General features: G+C 37.9%; 1 protein-coding gene across 1 annotated transcript in view; it reads left to right on the top strand.

Annotated features, from left to right (window-relative positions):
- The first annotated feature begins 597 nt into the window (after positions 1 to 597).
- Positions 598 to 23,110, top strand: part of trus (programmed cell death 2 like trus) — a 45,726-nt gene continuing 23,213 nt past the window's right edge. Inside the window, exons 1-3 of the mRNA XM_081756308.1 lie at positions 598 to 1,026; positions 8,065 to 8,225; positions 20,389 to 21,114. Coding sequence (XP_081612434.1) covers positions 919 to 1,026; positions 8,065 to 8,225; positions 20,389 to 21,114 — 995 coding nt within the window. The 5' untranslated portion in view covers positions 598 to 918. The remainder of the gene's footprint in view (positions 1,027 to 8,064; positions 8,226 to 20,388; positions 21,115 to 23,110) is intronic.

The following is a 23,110-nucleotide window of genomic DNA, read 5'->3' as shown; positions in this document are numbered from 1 at the left end:
GGCGCCGTCGTATACTCTCACTCTGGGCGCTGATTTTCCACGGCACGGTCCTGCCTTGAAGCATATATATTCCTCGATAGTGAAGTCCAATGATAACTTACAGATTCACTCTGAAACTTCAGTAAAATAAACTTTTCTTTTATTATTATTATTATTATTATTATTATTATTATTATTATTATTATTATTATTATTATTATTATTACGACTAGTTTCTGTTGATTTTGAGTTTAACGTCCCTTTTAGCAACGATGCTGTATGAGAGTTGGACCTACTGATTAACGTGCAATCCGAACCACATGAGCTCCCGCTGGGAATCGAATGCGGGTGTTCCACTAATAAGGCACGAACGCTAACCGCTTAACCACGAAAGAGTTGGACTAATTTCTATATAACGCGTTTTCATGAACATGAAAAAGCGATCAACTCCTTGTTATGTTATACTTTTACTGACACACGCTATTCAATTGAATTGATCAAAATTGAAACTGACATTTTTTAATTGCGTGCAGAGAATGTTCCGAGCAGTTAAACATCTGATTGCTGACATTTATATTATTATTATTATTATTATTTTTAAACATATATGGAATTCACTAGTCTATTGATAACCCTAATGTGAACAAAACTGCAATGCAGTTAACTTGCTGCTTGTTGCCTTATACTGTGTATTGGTGGACATAATGTATATTGCCATTTAAAATCTGCGTTGGTAATGAACTTAACAGGTATTCCATTGTTTTTAATAATGAAGCAGACAGTAGCACTCACGAGGAGTTCAACTTTAAGGTTTCTGTAGAACTTCCAGTTCTGCGGCAATCGATCGCTGATAGCCGCGCGTGGATAAAGCAGCGAGCGCAGAGTGTTGTGCTTTTTTCGCCACTTGCCGAGCCGACGAAACTTGGACTCAAATCCAAAATGGCTCGCCGAGGACCGACAGTTCTGCTAGGATACGAGGATGAGTGTATTTCAGAGAAACACAAACAGCTGGTGAATTATACAACAAGCAAAATAGGAGGAAAACCAGTAAGTTATTATTTTTTTTGGCACAAACTGATTTTTCTTATCAAATGTATCGGTATGTTGGACAGGTTGGTTGGCGGCGCGAATACAAAACTTAACCTTCAAATACAGTAAATACTGGATCTGCTGATTGGTGCATGCGCTTTTGTAATTTATTTAGAGAGCTGTATTATTTATAATTACGTTCATGTATCTATATATTATTTATGCCTTTTCAGAAAGGGGATTACTAAACAGCTGGCGGATCACAACGGGATTGTTAATAAAAAGGAATTTACAAATTCGTATTAACTATGCTGGAATGCGTTTATTGACATCCAGTGAAGCTTAGCTAGTTATTCAAAAAATATATTAAAATAAATGTGCGTTAGTTTAGGGCTTATAATATATATTTCATGGTTTGCGTCTGCATTGCTGCTGTTTATATCAATTAGAATTTGGCACAGATTGAGTATATCCAGAATACAAAATAGAAATTTTGTGAGGAAATTTGGAATATTGTCAAGAGAAAGATGTCTTGAAGAGTGAATTTTTGTTGACGCTTTAGAGTAAAACTTGTAAAGATGCAAGCATTAACACAAAACAGGGTCCATGTTCCGTTAACGGGGTCCAAAACTGACCTAACTTTATATTATGTAGTCAAACGAAAATCAATGGAAAGACGTGGAGAAATTGCAAATTTCGTATGGAAGAAATTACTGGACCCCCTTAAAGGAACATTGATCCAAAACAGTGTAAGGGGAAAAAATTACTAAAGTCGAACAACTGTATATTCTGTAAGCTTATCGAAAGTACCGTGAAGTACCATACCAGAAACTAATTGCCCCGTCGTCGCCATAGATCTCTGATATACACACCTGCTTCTGCTCACTTTAGCTTCAATTCTCCAATGGGTCATGAGACGAATTAAGAAAGAAATATGTACAGATTAAGAATAGGGAGATAAATTTGGGTGCTATCCTATTTTAGAGAGCCAAAGATGCTGGTTTACTTTTGTGCACACCGCACTTTGAAACATTTACAGGTAAGCTAAAATTCAGTAATTTTCCATGAAAAGACTTATTTATAAATAAGACATTTCTGTAGGTGATAGGATTAAATACAAAATAAGTCATTACTGCTTTATCGCCCGACCATATGAAAAACGACAAAAAAGGATATTATTTAGTTTTCTCATCTCAAATGCTTGGTTGTAACCCTGGCTCTCATAAAAACTACGTAGTGCATAAAACACGAACCAACTTGTTTTACATCGCTGCTAAAGAGCACGAATGCTATCTGAAGTCTGGGCATGAGGGGGCCCCAGTGTTAGCGAGGGGTTATATCCGTAGGGAGAAGGCGTATCCGCGACGGTGGGTATACTCATAAACGAGGATAGTGGAAAAAACACTTTTTATGTCAAAAAATGTATGGCTTGTGTTGCATAACTGTGTGGAAGATACTAAATACCATGTACTGCAAATACCAAAATGTACTGAATTAGGTTAGATGCGATTAGGTTTGGTTAGGTGTTCCTCTTTTGTGTAGTTTCGGTTCGTTTCCTATTTACGATAAACTGTTCGCCTGTTTAGTAGATGATGCCGTTCACACAATTTCAACAACTGACACTCTTTATTTTTGTACAACTCGATAAAACTCAAACACAATATGTGACAATCTTGTCATTTACGCACGTTTCCACATTGTCATTCCCATACATCATAACAGGTGTTCCTATCCGCCAAATGGTCCCTTCCGCCTCCACATATAGTGACGTTTACAGCATTAAGAAGAATTAATAACAACAAATATTTTCTTAATCTTCAACTATTCACCTTACCTGACTTTCACTCGTTTTGCCTTACAAACCGAAATAAATTCTCCACTTTATCTTGTAAATATTCTAAAATTGTTCCGGCGATACAGCAGTTAACCCCAAAATAATACACCTGTGTTTTATGTTCGCAAATGTAGGGTTACTAGTGTAAAAACAAATGGTTTATGATGGCTATCATAAGTGAATCTGTATGAAAAATGACTGTATTAGATACTGTTTTCCGCCGGACACAGTGTACACAAGCTGTATTTTGTGTTAACAGGTGGAGCACTAATAATATGATCCATGATAAGTGCTATTGAAATTCGCATCGTTCCCAAAACCCATTTGTTTTCACTATCCTTGATTACCCAGAGATACACCGTCACTGATGCGCCTGCTCCCCTCGGAAGCACCTGCTCTCTGCCGCTCGTCGCATTGCCCTAACTCAGTTAGATAGCATTCGTGCTTTTTAGTAGTCATTTAGCACAGGTTGGTTTGCCTTGCATCCGTACGCCATATTTATGCGCAAATCGTAAAAGGATTGTAAGTTTTCTACAATAACTTTCGATGGCCCCTTTGAATTTTATGTAGCCTTTTCCAATTGAGATATTTTTATGTCACCCAGCACAAATCATTTAGGGGACAATAAGAAGGAAATTAGTGGAAAAATTATAATTTTTCTACCCCACAGCGGAACATGCCGCGACCTGCGATGTGATCGCAGAAAATCTGCCGCGCCTCTGCAGAAAGAGTTGCCATGTAGCGTTATAATAAAAATATGATAGTATCATCGTGATTTTTTATTTTGGAATTCCTGCAGAAAATTTTTTACTTACAAAAGCTCATCGTAGAAAGACAAAGTTCTGCCATCGGTTTTTTCAGTAATTATTTCGAGTTGTGTGCCGAAAGTGAACCTGCATGGCCACAAATTTACAGAAAAAAAAATTGAATGCTATTTCAAAAGAGGAATAAGTAATCAAAATATATCGAGATCTTACCTGTGGCATCCGTAAAAGTGTTGAAAAATGTAATCCAATGGGTGCAGGTTTATTGTAAAGATGATACAGACTACTATAATATTATACTATAATTACTAATGGTCTTTTGAGTAATATCCCGATAATGTTTTCATTACTCGCAAATTTGTAACAACAAGTTAGTAACGTAAATTTCAGAATTTCATGGAAAATATTAACTTTTGAATACTTTTGTAGTTGCGCGTCATGAATTAGCGCATTGACTTAAGATACTTCGCTTCATTTATACTCTGTGGTTATTAACTATCGAATGGGCGAATTCGTGTATAATGGGTTCGACTTTCATTAGTGTATTTTTACGTAGATACGCATATCTCAGGTAAGAACTCGGTATCCGTGGATCCCTTCTGCACTATCCAAAGTGTATGATTTTCATCACGTAATGATCTATTAGGACCACATGAAGTGCGGAATTTATGGCATTAGTGTGTTGAGTTATGATCCGTAAAGTTGTGCGACACGTAAGCCATTTAGTAACATGAGGAACACGGTGGTTTCCGCTACCCTCTTTTATGTGCATACTTACCGTCACAGACGCGCCTGTTCCAACACAAGTCCGCAGCTTCGCTTTGACTGACGGTGTGAAAATAACTGTTAAGGCTCTCTAAAGTAAAGCTGAAATCAAGAGTACTGCTCTTCTATTTTGTGAAGAATGAATGAATTAAATCATGGATTAAGGTAAGCTTCTGTAAAATAAGATAGCACGTAGATTTGTGTAACAATAAACTTTCCATTTTTGGATTGAAATATTAGTTTCATGTCTTCCACTCTCTCTGTCTGTGCCCGAGATACACATGTGCACATGTGGTTGCTCACGTGGGTGCTCAGTGGTTCGGATCCCGCTCTAAGCTGCAGGTTCAGGACGCTAAACTTAGATCAAATCAAAAATCACTTTGATGCTTCATGCTGACATGAAACAGGTAAAGTTGAATAGCACCACCAGATATACTTGTTCAAAAGTTAACATGCTTCTATTAATGATCCTTTTTGGATACCTAGTTTCGTTACAAGTGTTCACCAACTCCGTATAGATGTATAATGTGCTTGCAAGCGTATGTGCGATACGTGAATAATATATCTGCAAACTTATATATCACTAAAACTCTCACTTGTGAGGAAAATACCAACCTATGCTAGATGGTTACTACAAGCTATCTTTTCATTACAATTGCATAGTAACGAACCACAGTTGTTAGCGCTGTTTATATGTTGATTTATGATTTATATGCTTTTCGTTTGGATAAACAAATTACTTAGGTATTACTGTTTGTTTCTATATTAACATATTTTACCCGTTATTTATTATTGTTTTTGAGTATTATTTAGTTTCTCCCCCAAATCATTTGGGAGTGATTACGGTTTGTTATTTGCAATTATGACGTAGTCGTGAGTATAAATACAGTGTGGGCGTATGGCATAAAAACTACAGTACATAAAACATGAACCAACTTGTGCTATGTGACTACTAACAAGCACGCATGCTATCTAACCAAGTCAGAACAGGAAACCAGCAGGGGGACCCGATCGGTAACGAAGGGATGTGTCCGTAGGGAGTAGGCGCGTCAGCGACGATGGGTGCATGGATAAACGAGATCGTTTACGACGACTTACTGTGCAAAGTCCACGAATTTGTAATATGCTTCCAAATTATCAGCCTAACACTACCTACGTACGTATATTCTGTCCTATTGTTAATACAGGGCGAAAAATTTTAAAGTCAGACGCACTCGCCAATCCAAACATGTTGGTCACCAGTATCTCTCACGAACAAATTATGAGACGTCTTTCTTCCACAGCCTTTGATTTGACAAGGAAAGAGATTACATCAGGTCATACAACCAGATATTAGATTCTGGATAATCAATTTTGAATTGGACAATTCATATAAATGTTGAGTTGTGCGAATTACAACGTTGTAAAAACTTCACCTTCCATGTCCGTTGTGAAGACTTCTCATATCGTCTTTTTTCTCACTCAATGACAATTATTTTCGTGCAAAACAGAAACTGCGTAGCCCTGTGTGTTTAGGCAGAAACCATTCCTACTGAATATGGGTCGCGAGCTATAAATTTCTATTCGCCAATTGCGACCTGGCGACCGTAAATTTTGTGCCCTGGTTAATGTGTACGTTAAAAAAATTGAAAAGTGATAATATACAAGCTTGGAAACCATTAAAAACGATTTTTGCCTGAAAATACGGTTTGTAGTTATGATAGTAATGGAGGAACAAAGTGCCAAAAACAGAAAGCTGGTGTCATTTGTACGCGAGTCAATAATAACACTGACTGGCAAGTTAAATATGTGAGTTTTAGTTCTTGATAGTGCAGATTTTTCTATTCCACACATACTATGCTACATGTCAGTTCACTCGCGCGAAGTTAATAGTTCTAGTAAATACCATGTCATAAATTTGAAAGATGACTCTTCACACTGAAACATGAAAAAAAAAAAATATGCGTATGAATTTTGTCGTAAACCACATAGTTTCCGAGCGAAAGGCTGCCGCTCTAAACAAAATTTAGAGCAGTATTTCTTGTGGAAACAAGCAGAAGCGCCAGACATTCTTGATTATCTAAAACTCGCACGGTGAATGCCCAAGAGATTTCCCATCAGAGTCATAGTGGCCTAGTATTGAAAAAGGAGAGTGTCTACCGGCACTTCGTCTTGTCACCGTCGAGGATACGAAGGATAAGTCTTATAACTGTGGTCAGTCAGTTAAGTGCTTACAACAGACGTAGGGAGAAATTCACTAAACTGTTAGATCCCCAGCCATTTGACTACACTATCCGTTACGGTCTTATCATCCCTAGCGGATGGGGGTCTACTATCATATGCAGTGACGCTGCTAGAGATTATAAGGCAAGTTCCCTTGGAAAACATAGCCCCAAATTACCGAATCCCACTGTGTGACCAAAATTTGGCAGAGTCCAACTCAAACCACCAACCTCAGGAAGGGGGGAAATGCTTGAATTTTGGATCCTGCCTACCTAGTTGTCTTTCAACCGGCGCCAAGAAATACCTCGCAGACGCCCGACCAACCACCTCCAGAATTCATTTCACGTCTTACTCGCCGATTTGGGAGGTATCCGAAGACTCCCTTCCCCATAAGGATAACAAGGTATCAGGCCTCATATGTATCTTATTTTACGGAAGAGGTACACCGTACATTACCAGTACCAATTTGTGGTATGGTTCATCCGTATCAGGCAGATATTTCTATTTGAGAAGCACCAATCACTTTCCCCCCGTAGATGCGGCTAAATAGCCTTTCTCACTGCCAACTAAGGTACCGTGGTGAGGTGTCAGGCACGCTCCTAGGTCAAATGGTTCGTGTCATTGACCCATTTAGGAGGCTTGCATGCCTCTTCTAACTCCTTGTTTTCTCCAGTACGGAATTCCATCTCCACTCGGACTCTATGAGGAAGAGCTGGGCATAGAAGGCGATGTTTTTATTTTCTCAAGACTGCGTTCGTTAGTTCAACAAGGAGCGTTTGACAAGTGGCCACCGCATATGGCTTGAGCCCTTTTCCTTTCTTAACACGAACTTAGGACCGATTATGGCCGAGTTAGTGGCTTAGTACATTAACTAACGTATTGGTCCTGATTTACTCCATTTTCACCTGGATGGTTGCAAAGATGTCTTACGTTTACTTTATGTCAAGCATACGCCACAAGCACTGAACAATTCGTGCAACATAAATAATCTGCATCTGCGAGATTCGTTGTATGTTTGTGTTGTCTCATAGTAGCTTCTATGTTATGCAACCACGCATAACATTTAAAACTCGACCACCATGTTACACCTTATTCCTGTTTCCTAGTGACATGTTCTTGCGTCCATGCTTACTTCGACTCACCTTTTACGTCAGAGACTTTCCCACGTTATAACTTATATATCAGAATCATATATATCAGAAAGGTAAACCGAACTTTTGTAGCGCTAAAAAGTCTTGTCTTCGTTGTCTATAGTTTTATTTTGCTGGAAAAAATTGCTATTCTTGTTTGTCTTTCCCTAACAGCTTCACATACTGCTTTACGCAGTACTACTTGTAAGTAAAAGTTAGTAGCTCTTAATGTTGCTTATTTTACCATTGTCACAGTACATGTTATTCTGTGAAATTCCTTCCCGTAAAATGGTCACATTTTAAGATTAAGCAAAATGGTTCTTAGTTTCTTATGCGTTTGTTCTATCTTTTACCTTTTTAGGATTGGCCGTTGAGTATTTCTCCATCTCTGCAATGCAGACTCTGTGGATTTACTCTTCCCTTGGTTTTGCAAATCTATGCACCGTTGGACAGCTCTTCTTATCACAGGACACTTTACTTATTTGGGTGTGTGAACCCAAATTGTTGGAATCAGAGCGAGAGGTTAGTATTTTAATCGTGTTGCTCTCCCATAGTACTTTTTTTTTCAGGCTTTATATACTTGATTTTTTATTTAACAAAAATGGGTAAAACGTTAGAAAACGCGAAAAACACATCTGAAAAAAGACGCAGGTTGCCAATATACACTTGAGTGCCGTGTTTCCCCGAAAATAACACCTAACCAGAAAATAAGCCTTATCATAATTTTTCAGATAAACCCTACCCCCAAAATATGCTCGAAACGGATTAGAAGATAACGATTTTGTGCGTCTTTTGGGAGAAAAAAAAAAAACACTTTGAGACAGGTGTGGGACATTTGCTTTTAGCCCATATGTATCTATGTATAGGGTGAGCACGAAAACAATTCTTCAGTTGAAAGGGGTTTAAATGTAATACATAAAGTTCTATTCTGCTCAAACTTTCTTACTAGTTACACAATCTCAAAAACTTTTTGGTGGTGTTGATTGGAATTACAAACACGCGATGTGCGCGCCATCTGTTAACGTGAGAATCGTCGAGACGATAATTCAGCTCCGGCCAAATCTTGTGAACCGTAAACGATGTAATGGAGTTTGTGGCTACACTGATGTGTTTCTCAAGAGCATTCAGAGTTGTGGGTGGTAGTGTAGGTTCATAGACTAGGTCCACTAGCTCTTCAAGAACGCGTGAGTGTAGCTGTAAACTCCATTACATCTGCTGCACTTCACAAGATTTGGCTGGAGCTGGATTATCGTGTCGATGGTTCTCGCATAACAGATGACGCGCATATCGCGTGTTTGTAATTCCAATCAATTCTACGAAAAACTTTTTGTAATTACGTAACTACTGCGAAAGCTTGGGCAAAATAGTATTTTTGATATTAAAAGTTCGTTTTCAATCAGCGGCTGTTTTTCTGCTCACTCTGTATATCTGTAAAGTGCATGTAACGATATTTGCTCACAATGTCCTCCAAGACCGCTGGACCGATTTTGATTACTTTTGACACTCGACTTGACCCTTGCCTAGCTTAGGTTTTTATCATGTTTTGTTAAACTGCATATCGTATGGGGGAGCATGGGGTTCAAAATTTATGCGAAAAATTTAGTATCTCACGGTGATCTCAACTTAGAAAGATGTTTAAATATAAACTAATTATTTGCTGAGCAAAACTATTTATTTTCATTAAAATTCAACACGTGTTACAGTTTCGCCAACTAACTCTTTGGCTTCATCAGACACTATGTGATACAGGATAACTGTACAATCGTATATACATGCAAAAGCTAAGATATCTTTCTTCTCTCAGTTATCCTGTATCACATAGTGTCTGATGAAGCCAAAGAGTTAGTTGGCGAAACCGTAACACGTGTTGAATTTTAATGAAAATAAATAGTTTTGCTCAGCAAATAATTATTTTATATTTAATTATAACAAAGCAAAGCTTCTATTTATGGGAAATATCACAGTTAGAAAGATGAAACTTTGTATATCAATTCTTCATTTACAATAGGCGGATCCGTGTCCAAGCGTTGTAAAAATTCTCGTTTTAAGGGGCAGGGAGATTGTATACATACAAAAATAAATGAAACTGTTTATTCGCGAACTACTACTAGACCCTCGATCGATGTTGATGATTGTTGGTGCATGAGAGAACCGTACTATAACCTAGGTTTCTATCATGTTATTGTAATTAAAAAGCATATCCTAAGGGGGGGGGGGAGTGAGAGGGAGTCAAAATTTATGCCAGAAATTGACTGTCATGATCCTCTTAACATTCAAACATGAAAATTGATATATGTACAAACTCTTCACTAAAATAATGAAACCCATGGTCCAGCATTTCTGGAAATTCACGTTTAAAAGTGAGGGGGGCGGGGGCAAAGGGAACATGTTGCGTATATATATATATAAAGATTAATGTAACGATCTCTGCCGTTGATTTCGATTTCCCCCGATTTTGATCATTTTTGGTACATGACTGGACCATAATCTACCTTGAACTTTGGTTATGTTACATTGGTAATATATTATGTTACATTGCATATCCTAAGGGGGGAAGCAGAAGTTTCAAAATTTATGCGAAAAATTGAGTATGTTATAATACTCTCAACTTAGGAAGATGAAACTTGATAAATACATTCTTAATTTAAAACAATAGGACCCGTCCCCAAGCGTTTTTCTAAAATTTCCGTTGAAGGAGTGGCAAAGGGGCATCTTCTATGTATATAAAATTAATGTAACGATGTTTGTCCACGATCTCCTAAGTGCGCCGATTTTGATAATTTTTAGTACAAGAGTGTACCTTGGCTTACTTATATTTTTTTTAGCACACTTCGGCAACGGGGTCAAGTATGAGAGGTATGATGTAAAAATATGTTTGACGGCTAACTTCTCTCAGTCCGCTAGACCGATTTTTGATGCATGAATGGATCTGGCATAACTTAGATTTTAGTTCATTTTCGGTAAGGGGACACACGTAAATAAATCGAAAACGACCGATATTACTGTCCAATCCATAATATTCGAGGTCCCTGAGATGAATAGTGACACTGCCAATACCGTTCAAATTCAAATTCATCTTCTATGAGTATCCTAAGAGGAGAATGATGTTCAAAGACTTAATATAAATATATTCTCCCCGTGCGAAGAACGGGCATTTCAGCTACTGCAAAAAATATGTTTGACGGCTAACTCCTATTAGCTACTGCACTGGTGATGCTTTTTGGTACATGAATAAATCCTGTTCAAACATAGGTTTTTTAACACATTTTCGGTAAGGGGGAGCGATTACATGTGGAATTAATCGAAAACAACCAATATTATTCCAATCCGTAGTACTGAACCATCCTGAAGTGAAAATAAGCTACGTTTGTATGTAGTGATTCGCATTCTAAAATTTGCCGATAGAATTACAGTAGATTCTTTGAAACACTTGATATTGTATTCGCAATATTTTAAACAAATAAAGTGAAATAGCAGTAATCGTTGAGTAATGCTTCAATAAGAAAAAGGAACTAGTAAATGTGTCGATTGATTTCCGTTCTCAACCTAAGTGCAAGGACCTAAAACTCACATTCTCGGTTCCACACAATACATTTGCTAGGTAAAGAAATCAAAGGCTGGTCTTTGTTTCACATTATTTTCATGTAAATACGTTTCCTTTCCCTTACTTATTCTTGACGTATCAAATGAGCATACGAAACCGTGGTGTGGCATAAACAATTCGTATTCTAGTAACAGAAAAGGCTGAATGTGGGCTGCGGTGACACAGTGATAGAGTGCTCGCCTCTGGTGCTGGGAGATCATTGGTTCGATCCCAGCTCTCGCCAAAGGGGTCTTTGTCGTGGATAAACGCCATATATGAGTGGGTTTTCTCGGGGTTCTCACATTTCGTTCATTATTGTCATTGCCATCTCCTTTAACTTCGAGGCATAATCCTTGGACGTTTAAGTAAAAAAAAAGAAAAAAAAAGAAAAATGTGAACACAGGATGGGCGGAAACTAAATTCTCGATCTTCCATTTGTTTCCAGCTGTTGGTCTAACTAATTGAGCTACCTGCGGCGTGGCCAGATTTTGTTGTTTTAGGACCCTCCTCGCTGGTCTAGTGGCTAGTGTATGTCTTTGGTACATGTGGTCCTAGATTCGATTCCCGGTGAAGAGCACAAAAAAAATTTAATTTAATAATCTTCTCTTTCGTTAGTCATACATCTCCTTTAGTCTAAAGAGCATAATAGTGGGATCTTAAAAAGAAAGAAAAAAAGTCATTTATTTCTTTCTTCTTTGTACCATATTGTCAGCAGTGTTAATGGTAAATGCCAAATATATTAAAACAGTGTTGGATAAAATATGAAAAATGTAAGGTAACCAAGGGGAGGCAAGATTTTCCACCGACATGAGTTCCACGTTTTTCTTTAATACACTCTTTGACAATTGCTAGGGATGAAACACATTTTCAGTCATAAGTTTTGAGAGCACGGCTCTTTGGCTATATCAGTAGATGGCACTAGTAAGTCATTGCATCCAAGATGAGAGGCAGCTGGGCTGTGGGAAGTTCCTGCTCACGAACAAACGCCAGACTGACTGACTGAATGATTCAGAAGGTTGCACGCAAAAGACACGGCCAAGCACGGCAGGCGCTGTTGTGAGTACAATACTGTAGTGCAAACTAATTGATTTGTTGGAAAATGATGCAAAAGGTTCATCTCAGTGATTATCGTGGAAGAGCTGTTGTTTGTTTTGAGGCCGGTCAAAGTGTTACAGAGGTTGCATGTGTGATGGGAGTAGTACAAAGCGTTATTTCCCGACTGAAGAAAGCTGCTGTGACCAGATGAATGGTTGTATGCATGGTGTACAACAGCTCGACAGAATATTTACATTGGCTAATTGACCAGAAGAAATAGACTTACCACTACTGCGCAAATTGCTAGTGAGTTTGCCGGAGCGTCAGTTGTTCGTGTGTTTCTCGGATACTTTCACGACGACCCAATAGTGTCAGGTTGTATGCGCGGAAGCTCTAAGTTTGTTTTAATATCCCCCACCCCCCGCTGTTCAGATTACAGTAGTGTATGGTACATCGTGATGGACGAGTCATGGTTCTATATGTCCAGTGATTCTGGCCATCAATTGGTGTATTGAAAACTAGGAATACGTTACCATTCACCGACATCCGTGAATTGGACAGGAATGATGGCACTCTTGCTATGGTATGGCCAGACATCGTGAAAATTAGACGAACACTACTGCACATTTGTGCAAGCGGAACGTAACCGGGGAACGGTATTGTAATGAAATCCTGACAGAATATGTTCGTCTTTTTCGTGGTGCAGTGGGCCCAGATTTCGTTTTCATGGACGACAACGCACGTCTACACAGAACTGCCAAGTTGAAGAAACCCTGGAGCGTGAGATTATTTACTGGCCACCGTATTCTCCTGATCTTGATCCCATTGAGCATACCTGGTATGTTCTTGGACGACGCGTTGCACAGAGGAATTCACCACTTTTGACCCCTCAGGTCCTGAAAACTGCCGTAGGGGAAGAATGGAACAACATACTCTTGAAACTCATGAATTCTCGTGGACAGGATGGCAAACACACATACAGTATGCATTGGTGTCCGAGGTGGTCATACGCCTTACTGATCTGCTCCGAATTCCTCTCTACTCATGACACCTGACATTTTATGTTATTACTCCATAGTGCTCTCCATGTGTTTGTTTGGTTTTTCAGGTTCTGTTCCTTTTCATGATGACCATTTCCTGTCATATTTTCGCAATATAGCGAGCATAATATTTGCACTCATATATTGATCACTTACTGCACCCTGACTTGTTATAATACATTATGGCTGAAAATTTGTTTCATTCCTAGCAATTATCAACCAGTATATATTAGCATACAATTTATTATAAAACATGTGTTTCTACCTAGTACCGGAAATGGTAGAAATCAACATTTTCCGGTTTCAACATTGATCTTCATAGAAATAAATGATAACAGATAGCGAGTAGCGGTTTTCTGAAATCGATTCAGCGTCTTCAAAAAACATCCCAATGCTATCTATAACAATCTACTGAAACCGAAAGTGGTTAAAATTTACTAGTACTTCCGGTTTCAATATTGGTTCACATAGGGCAAAAAAGATTTAAAAAATTATCGAAAAGTGTTTTTTGCAGTTGATTCAGTGACCCAAGAATAGGTTCCATCTCCTTTGTTAAACCTCTGTGTAAATCGGAAGTGATGGCAATCGGTGAATTCCGGTTTCAACGTTGATCACTATAGAAGAAGAACTGTAATAGATATCGACAAGCGATTTTCAACAACCGCTCAGCATCTGAAGAGAACATACCATCACCACACGCAACACTGTGCCAAAACTGAAAGTAGTTGAAATTTACTAGTACTGCCTGTTTCAATACTTATTTCCATAGGGCTAAGACGTTTCGAAGGGGTATCAAAAATCGTATTTTTTTACACAGATTTAGTGTCCTAACAGTGTTTTTTTTTTCGACTTTTATCTGTCTGTTTAAAATAGGGATGGGCAAAACAGTTTTTTATAAAAACCGAAAACCGGTTTCTATAAAAACCGAAACCCGAAAAACCGACATTTCGGTTTTCTCCAAAACCGGTTCGGCTTTTCACCGAAACTGATTTCGGTGAAAACTTTTCGAAAACACATAAAACTATTTCTGTGGAAATGGATTTGGATTCCGGAGAACAACGAAACACCATTCTGGTCAGAAATAGAACAAATTTTGAAAAAAAAAACGGAATCGATTTTGAAGAAAACCGAATCCGGATCAGGTGAAAAACCGAACCGGTTTTGGAGAAAACCGAAACCGGTTCCGGCGAAAAACCTGTTTTTGGGCCCACCACTAGTTTAAAACCGAAAGTTGTGAACATTTTTTTTTTGTTACACTGATCACATAACGATTAAAACGGAAATAGATAGCGATAAAAAGTTTCTTTGATAAAGTTTCAGTACTGCAAGAATATGTTTGATCTCTGATTTGAGTCCTTTATTGCAACCGAAAGTGATAGATATCAATTAGAACTTTGTTTCAATGTTAAGCTCCACAGAGCCAAAACACTAAGAGATACCGAGTAATGGATTATTGATATGGATTCAGCACCTGGAGAACAGAATCTATCTTTCATCTTAATTCCTCTGTTGCAACCTATAGTTCTAGATGTACTACTTCAAGTTTGAGTATTGAATTCGAATAGTTTGGAAGTTACCGTAGTTTTACCCTGTGAAAGCAAATTCGCTTGCCGATGTTTAGTATTGATGTCAGACTTCCATATTAGGTGCAATAAACAATTGACAATGTTCAATACCGGTAAACAATATTTAATAATTGTAGGTCGTTTGTAACTATTACTTGCACCGCAGGTGGTGTGGCAAGGAAAATTACAACTATTCGAGGGAAATTTGTCAGCAGCGATTTTTCATTTACTTTGATTCGATTTCAGTTAAACGTCCCTTTCAGTAGCGAGGCTATATAAGATATGGACCTACAGCTTAAAATGGAAACCTAACCACATGAGCTCCCGCTGGGAATCGAACCCGTCTCCCACGCCAAAGCTGAATACTCTAACTAGTTCGTCACGAAGCAGCTCAGGTGCGAAATTAAATTACGCAGAATAATAGTTTCCGAGGGTGAGGTATTGCCAGTGATTGCAGGCATGCAACATATATATCAATAAACTTGTCTAGACGAAAGAAAACGGTTGGTAGCGGAATTAGTCACTTTCGGCCAACTACTTCCGGTACAAACCTAATACAGTTTCCACGGATGGAGTGTTTCCAGCGACATGCAACATATACATCAATCAACTCGACTTAGGAGAGTGGTCGATGCCAAAATCTGTCACTTCCGGTACACGGTACCTAATAGTTTCCGGGAATGGGATATTTCCAGCGATTTCAAGCATGCAATATATATATATATATATATATATATATATATATATATATATATATGTCAATCAACTCGTGTTAATGAAAGAAAGCAAACGGTACTGAAATTGGTCCTTTCGGTATACAATACCTAACACTTTACAGGGATGCGGTATTTTCAACGACTTCACGCATGCAATATATATATCAATCAATTCGTATTGACGGAAGAAAGCAATCTGTACGGGTACTGGTCATTTCCATCACAGTGTGCCTAATAATTTTCCGTGGATGTGGTATTTACAAGAATTATACACATGCAACATATATATCAAATAAACTCGTCTTGACAAAGGAAAGCTGTCGGTACCAAAATATATCACTTTCTGACAACTACTTCCGGTACTTAATACATTTTTCAGAAGTAGGGTGTTTCTAGAAATACCTGGTATTCAACAGATGTATCAATCAACTCTTGTTGACGAAAGAACGCAAACGATACTGGAATCGGTCACTTCCGGTACATAGTACCTAACAGTTTCAGGTGATGGTATTTTCAACGATTTCATACATATCAATCATATACATAACATATACATATCAATCAACTCGTCTTAACAAAAGAAAGCGACTGATACCGGGATTGGTAACTTTCAGCCAACCACTTTCAGTATACGGTACCTAACGCTACCGGAGTGGGGTGTTAACCAGCAATTGCACACTTGCAACATGTATATCAATCAACTTGTCTCAATGGAAGAAAGCGATTTATAACTTCCACGTAGTAACTTTAAGTAACACGTATACACTACAGTTTCCGAGGATGAGGTGTTTCTAGTGATTGGAAACATACATCGCACATATATATCAATTAACTCATCTTGACACTCCTATCCCGGAAACTGTTAAACTTGTACCGAAGGTGGTTGACCGGAAGTTACTAATTTCTGTTACGATTGATTTCTTTTGTCAACACAAATTAATTGATATATACATTGCATGTGTGCAATTGCTGGAAATACCCTTCCCCGGATAATGTATTAGGTACCTCGTACCTGAAGTGACCGATTCCGGTACCGATCGCTTACCTTCTTGAAGACGAGTTGAAATATATATTGCATGTGTGTAATTGTTTTAAACACCACATTTCCGGAAACTATATTAGATACCTTGTATCGAAGGTAGTAGACCGAAAGTAACCAATTCAGGTACCGATCACTTTCTTTCTCCAAGACGAGTTGTAACTATATATATGTTACATATTTGCAATCGCTAGAAATATCTCATTCCTTAAACTGTATTAAGTACCATGTAGCGGAAGTGCCTGGCCGGAAATGACAATTTCGGTACCGATCACTTTTCTTCGTCAAGACGATCGTATATATTGCATGTGTGCAATCGTTCGAATTACCCCATCCTACAAAATTGTATTAAGTACCGTGTATCGGAAGTGACCAATTACGATACCGATCGCTTTATTTTGTCAAGATAAGTTGATTGATATATATGTTGCATGTGTGCAATCGCTGGATATACTCCACACCCGGAAACTGTATTATTCCCAATTACCCCCTAATTTTAAGACTTTCGATAGGGTATGTTTTGCTAATCGCTGCAGTCGTTGTTTTACTCAGCAGTTGTTTTACCATTCGATGTTTTGTTCGTAAATTGTGTGCATGACTAGCATATAGAGTCCTTTCGAGCGGGATATAACTATAAACTTAATATCAAAAAACTGCCTTTCCCCGCTTTCGTCCCAGAGTGGCAAAGGGATTTTCGTTATCCAGCATTTCATATAAGTACCTTATTTCAAATATGTAAAATAGTAACTGCAAGTGGACAACATAATATGCACACGTCTTCTTGTCTTCAATTTTAATTGCTGACTTCCATTGCAATTAACAATTAAATGTTTCAATTGCACTTTTGCGATGGACAATCAACGAGTATAAGTTTTAATTCCCTGGTGACCAATTAACAATTGACGTAAATTTAATTGCAAATTTTTTGATTGAAATCAATTGCAATTGATTTTATTTGATTTTGCCCAGCTCTGATTTCTCCCCACTTCCAAATTTTCCAAATTATGTTAGCGACAACAATGAAACTTCCACGTTGCTGCTAAATATCTATGTAATGGGTGAAGCTTAACCAAACCTATATCTGCTGAATATTTGCCATGTTGTACCGTTACCTGTGTTAAATTTAAAAATAATTGTTAATAATTCCAGATGTTAATAAAGATATCCTATCTCATTATTTCCTCATTTTCCTTTCCCCCCTTTTTATAGTCTTTGGCACAAAGTTTTGTTCATAATATTATCTCACCTTTATCAAGATCTTCCTTATGTAAATTTAATATAGGATTTTTTGTCCGTATACAATGTGATATTATATTCTGAAAAGATATGTGCTGAGAAAAGCAGTAACTTTTTACCGAAATGTTCACTTTTAGATAGCTTCGGGTGCTTTGATGGTGTTTTTTAATAAGTATGACTATTCCTTGTTTTGGTCCTAAATTTGTGTAGAATAATATTTTATTTTGATAAATTACTGAAAAACAATACTCTCGCACTACTACAAACATAAATTTGAAAAAAGTTCAATGCTTAGTTTTTTACTTACGAATTAGCCGTAAATTTATGGTATATCCTACTGTTTTAACTAGACTGCTTTAATCCAGGTTTAATTTTGTTTCCTTCGTTCTAATAAAGTAAGATTTTTGGACAAATCTTTCTGAAAGTGACGAAGTTCTATGTAGAATGTTTACCTTCGTAATAGAAAGTTTTGGTTCATGTAGGTGTTTTGATAATCCAAAATAACTCCGATCAGCTAATTCCTTGTCCTTAGCGTTCCATATGTTCTTTTATTCTAGTGTCTATTTCTTTTTTATCATGTTTATATTTGATCAGATAGTTTACAATCGTAGATAACTTTATATATACTCGAATATACTTTGCCATTTACAAAGGGATACGGACAAAATCTCGCGGCCGAAACATCGCCGGCCAAAACCTCGCGGACCACAAAACCTCGCGGCCCAAAATCTCGCCGAGCCGAAACCTCGCCTGGGCAAAACCTCGCGGGACAAAATCTCGCCGGGACAAATCCTTGCCACCCAAAACATCGCGTGGCCAAAACCTCGCCGCCAAATCCTCGTGGGCCAAAATCTCGCCTGCAGCTTAATAAAAATTCAGTGTAGTATAACAATATCTGCTGGTTTTTTTATAAGTAAAAAGAAAAAAAAGGAAGGAAGAGCTTGGTGTGGTGAGAGTAGGGGCGCCGAATTCTACTTCGCCCCAGGCGCCGAAATCTCTAGCTACGGCTCTGTATATATATATATATATCCCACTCCCCCTCCCTTTTGTTGTGCCGACAAAGTGAAATTATAAAGGACATCCTAGGCTCGAACCTCATCTATGTTGAAAATTTGATTGAGATCGGTAGGATGGCTCAAGAGGTATAATGTAACAAACATGGTCATTTAATTTTTATATATATAGAGATTTCCAAAGCATTCATTAGAATTTTTCTTGTCATTATTTTAATGTAATTATGTTTTATTAATAAATATATACATATAGTAATATATAGAACATTCTACATTGAAGAAATCGTCGTGAAGAGGTTTTATCCTGACGACATTTCTTCCTAGGCGACACTTACGTCTCGCTTAATTTAGACCAGGCGAGATTCTTTGTCGCGAGATCATTACAACGAGGTTTTGGTCAGGCGAGATTTTGTGTATGGCGATATTTTGGGGCGCGAGGTTTTGGCCCGGCGAGATTTTCGTCTGCGAGGTTTTGGGTGGCGAGGTTTTGGCCAGGCGAGGTTTTGTACCCAAATCATTTACAAAATAACTTTCATACCAAGTACGAGGCGTGTCCGAAAAGTAAGTATCGTTTCGTTTGAATACCACTGCAGCGCTGCTGTCGGCGCTCCGCGCTAGTTTCACTGCTTCATTGCCTCTCTGCTGACCCCAGTACGGTTGAGTGTTGCGACTATACTGTGTCCTGTGATCGTTTATAATGTTTAAAACAATTGCTGAACCCACTAACTGTGGGATTCGTTTTTTTCTTAATAATGCAAGGAACGTTACATCGTTCGAAATTCATCGTCAAATTGCAGAGATTTGCGATAAACGTGCAATGAGTGATGGAATGGTGCAAAAGTGAGTGAGGCAGTTTAATGAAGGGAGGGCAAATGTCCATGACAAACTAGGAAGTGGGCAGCCTTCTGTTGTGACTGATGAGTTAGTGAGGAAAGTGGGTGAAAAAATTAGTGAGAATAGACGGTGCAGTCTGACGGCCTCGACCTGGCGCCGTCTGACTTCCATTTGTTCGTGCATGTGAAGCGCGAGTTCGGCGGTAAGCGCTTTGAAAGTGACGACGACGCAAAAACCGCTGTGGAATTATGTAATTATGGTTGTTGTCACTGGCGGGATGTTTCTTTGAGGAAGGTTTGAACAAGTTGGTTACCACCTATGACAAGTGTTTGAACATTGATGGAAACTAGGTCGAAAAAGAGTTTAAGGCGTACTCTTTCATGTAAAACTAGTTTGGCGTGAACAAACCGGTTTTAGTATTTTTTTCAAAACGGCACTTACTTTTCGTGCACGCCTCGTATAAGGAAGAAAATAAACCACTACTCAACAAAAAAAAGGGAAGTACTTTATTTAATCATTTATGCATAATAGGGTATATTTAATATGTAACATTTTACTCTATAAATCTAGAGATTATTTTCACAATGTGTTTGATACGATTGTTTTCTTTTATTATACTTAAAGTTGGGTGTGTATAAGAAGTCAGACCTTGGAATCTACTAAAGGTTCATGTGAGCAGAAAGATGTTGGCTGTGTAGCCACCACCGATTGGTGTGACGACGCCAACGACTGGGGCAGTGAGGATGAGGAAGAGAATGGAAATATTATCCAGCGACGGAATCTTAGTGTTGATACCGATGACCCGGATGATGAATGTGTTGGTAACTTTGGAACCAATCGCATTGAGTCCTGCTACAATGACGATGATAGTGACATAGCAGTGCAGTTGCAGAATCTGGCTGTGGAAGACCCAAACGCCAATTCGGCCGGAGCAGTTGGCCAATTACATTCGCCGGTGGCCACCGCTGAAATTGAAGGTGATGAAAGTGAGGTAGTATGTATTGATACACCAACTTCTACGCAAGTGGACGTGATCGCTTTATTCCAAGAAGTGGTCAGTCGCCCAGAGAACTTAGAACCAGTTTTTGAGCCACGTTTTATCAGTGTGGCGGAAGAGGTAGTGAGTGACGGTATTTTACTGTCTGAACACGAAAGAGACTTGTTGCAAGAATATCAACAGAAGGAAGGCGTTACTTACCAGGAACTGACGCAGCGAGCACCAATGTCTGATGGAGGAAAAGGTGATGCCATTACCTTGGAAAAGTATGAACGTGGTGTCCCACCCCATGGAGATGCCATGTTTCATCATTTTGTTTCACGCATCCAGCAGAATCCAGGCCAGATAGTCAGGTGAGTATGTAACCAATTTGAAATGAAGTTAATTTCATTTTTGATATTTCGTTAAAATATGCATTTCTACGCCGTTTTCTACTAAAAATCAAAATTTGTCTACCTAAGTAGTTTGTCGTGGCGTTTGAAAAAGCTGCAGTATTTCGTTGACTTTATTTATGTCAGCTTTGACAAGTATGTTATTACTTCGGGATTATTTCTTGAACTGTTACTTATTCCTTACTTATTTTAATTCCAGTATGCAAGAAAGAAATATCTTTATCATTTAAAAACAAATTAAATCGCCGTATTTACGCGAATCTAAGACACCCTCAAATGTAAGACGCACCTACAATTTTTGAAGGAAAAATTGGAAATAAAAAAATCTTCGAATGTAAGACGCACCCTTGACGAAAATGAAAAAAACCTACACTGCATTGATTTTAAAAACTGAAAAAATTAATAAGCATAGGAAAACAAATAATGTTATGGGAAAATAAAGAAACATTGAATATACTGCTGGAATTTACGATATATTCATGTGCATCTGCTGGTACTTTTTTTCCCTAATGTAATTACGATATAACACTTGCTTGCGTCAGTTTTATAGTGACCCATTATCGATATCATATTATACCAATATGTACACATGCACACACCGGGAGAAGACACCAGCCACGGTTTGTGGGAGGAGAAGGAACAATCTTGGCTGTCGTAAATTCACAAGAGAATGATTCATCTCTTTCATTTGCCACTGGTTTGCGGGCTAATTTTAAGGGGTTTTTATTTCGTGTAAAATGTGGGATTTTAGTTCCGCATTCTGTTCGTAAACACAAAATACACATTCTTTACAGAATCGTGACTAACGGGATTAGCAATTTTTGACAAAACTCCATCTAATCTGGTCGAAATTTGCATAACTTAAATCTTAAGGCGTACCTTGATTTTGGAGGGGGGGGGGGGAGACAAAAAATGCGTCTTGGAATCGCGTAAATACAGTAATTTGTAAGGCTGTTCGTTTCTGAAATGAGGTAACGTAACTATAGAACAATATACACTGAATATAGACAGGCTGCCATTTATGTTAAAGTGGTTCCAGTATTTAAACAAGTATGGCAGCCACCATTTATTCAGTGTATTCCTGTAGTTAAGTTACGTCATTTCAGAAACGGACAGACGTACTATTAATATAGTTTTGGCAAGTGCTAAAAGTATGTTTCTCCTGCAGACCAGAAGAAAAATATAGAATAAATAGCAGTTCAAGAGACAATCTCAAAGTAATAGCATGTTAGTGAAATGTGATAGGAATAAAGTCAACGAAATATTGCAGCTTTTTCAAACGCCGTCATGCACCACTCACGTAAACAAATTCTAACTTTTAATTCCATTTTGTGGTGATATCTGTTATCCTAATGTAGTGTACGTTTTAGTTATGAGATTTTCTGATTAACCATTACAGCTCCTGAGAACATGAAAAGGTAGCAAGAAGAAGGAAGTTGCGAGGTAACATTTTTAAAATATAAATGTTGATACATAGATGTACGTGAGTACTGCTTTCCGTAAACCTACAATATTATTTTGTAAATGAAACATCATGCATCAGTATTTACTCGTGTGAAACTTATAAGCTCCTTCTTTGCTATGTGGATAGCGTACTCGCTTTTGGCGTGGAGATTCGGGTTCGATTTCTGACGGGAGCTCATGTGGTTCGGATCCCACGTTAATCTGTAAGTCCACGTCTCATATATTATTTATTTATTTATTTATTTTATTTATTTATAATTTTTATTTTATCTCTTATTTGTTTATTTTATTTTATTTATTTATAATAGGTTTCAGATACAGCACTAGGCCAATTTACACTGAAACATTTTAACAATTATGTAACATAACAATAGAATAACAATTTGAAATCAAGATGGTACAGTACAATTGCAACATTACAAAGATAGTTTATTTATAGATGATCTGAAGGTATGCTCATTTGAAAAAACGTCTACAGTTTCTGGTAACTTAT

Source organism: Thermobia domestica, chromosome 4, assembly GCF_964235325.1.
Source record: "Thermobia domestica chromosome 4, izTheDome1.hap1.1, whole genome shotgun sequence".
Lineage (NCBI taxonomy): Eukaryota > Metazoa > Arthropoda > Insecta > Zygentoma > Lepismatidae > Thermobia > Thermobia domestica.
Note: the sequence above shows the minus strand (reverse complement) of the source record. Positions and strands in the feature narration are given on the sequence as shown.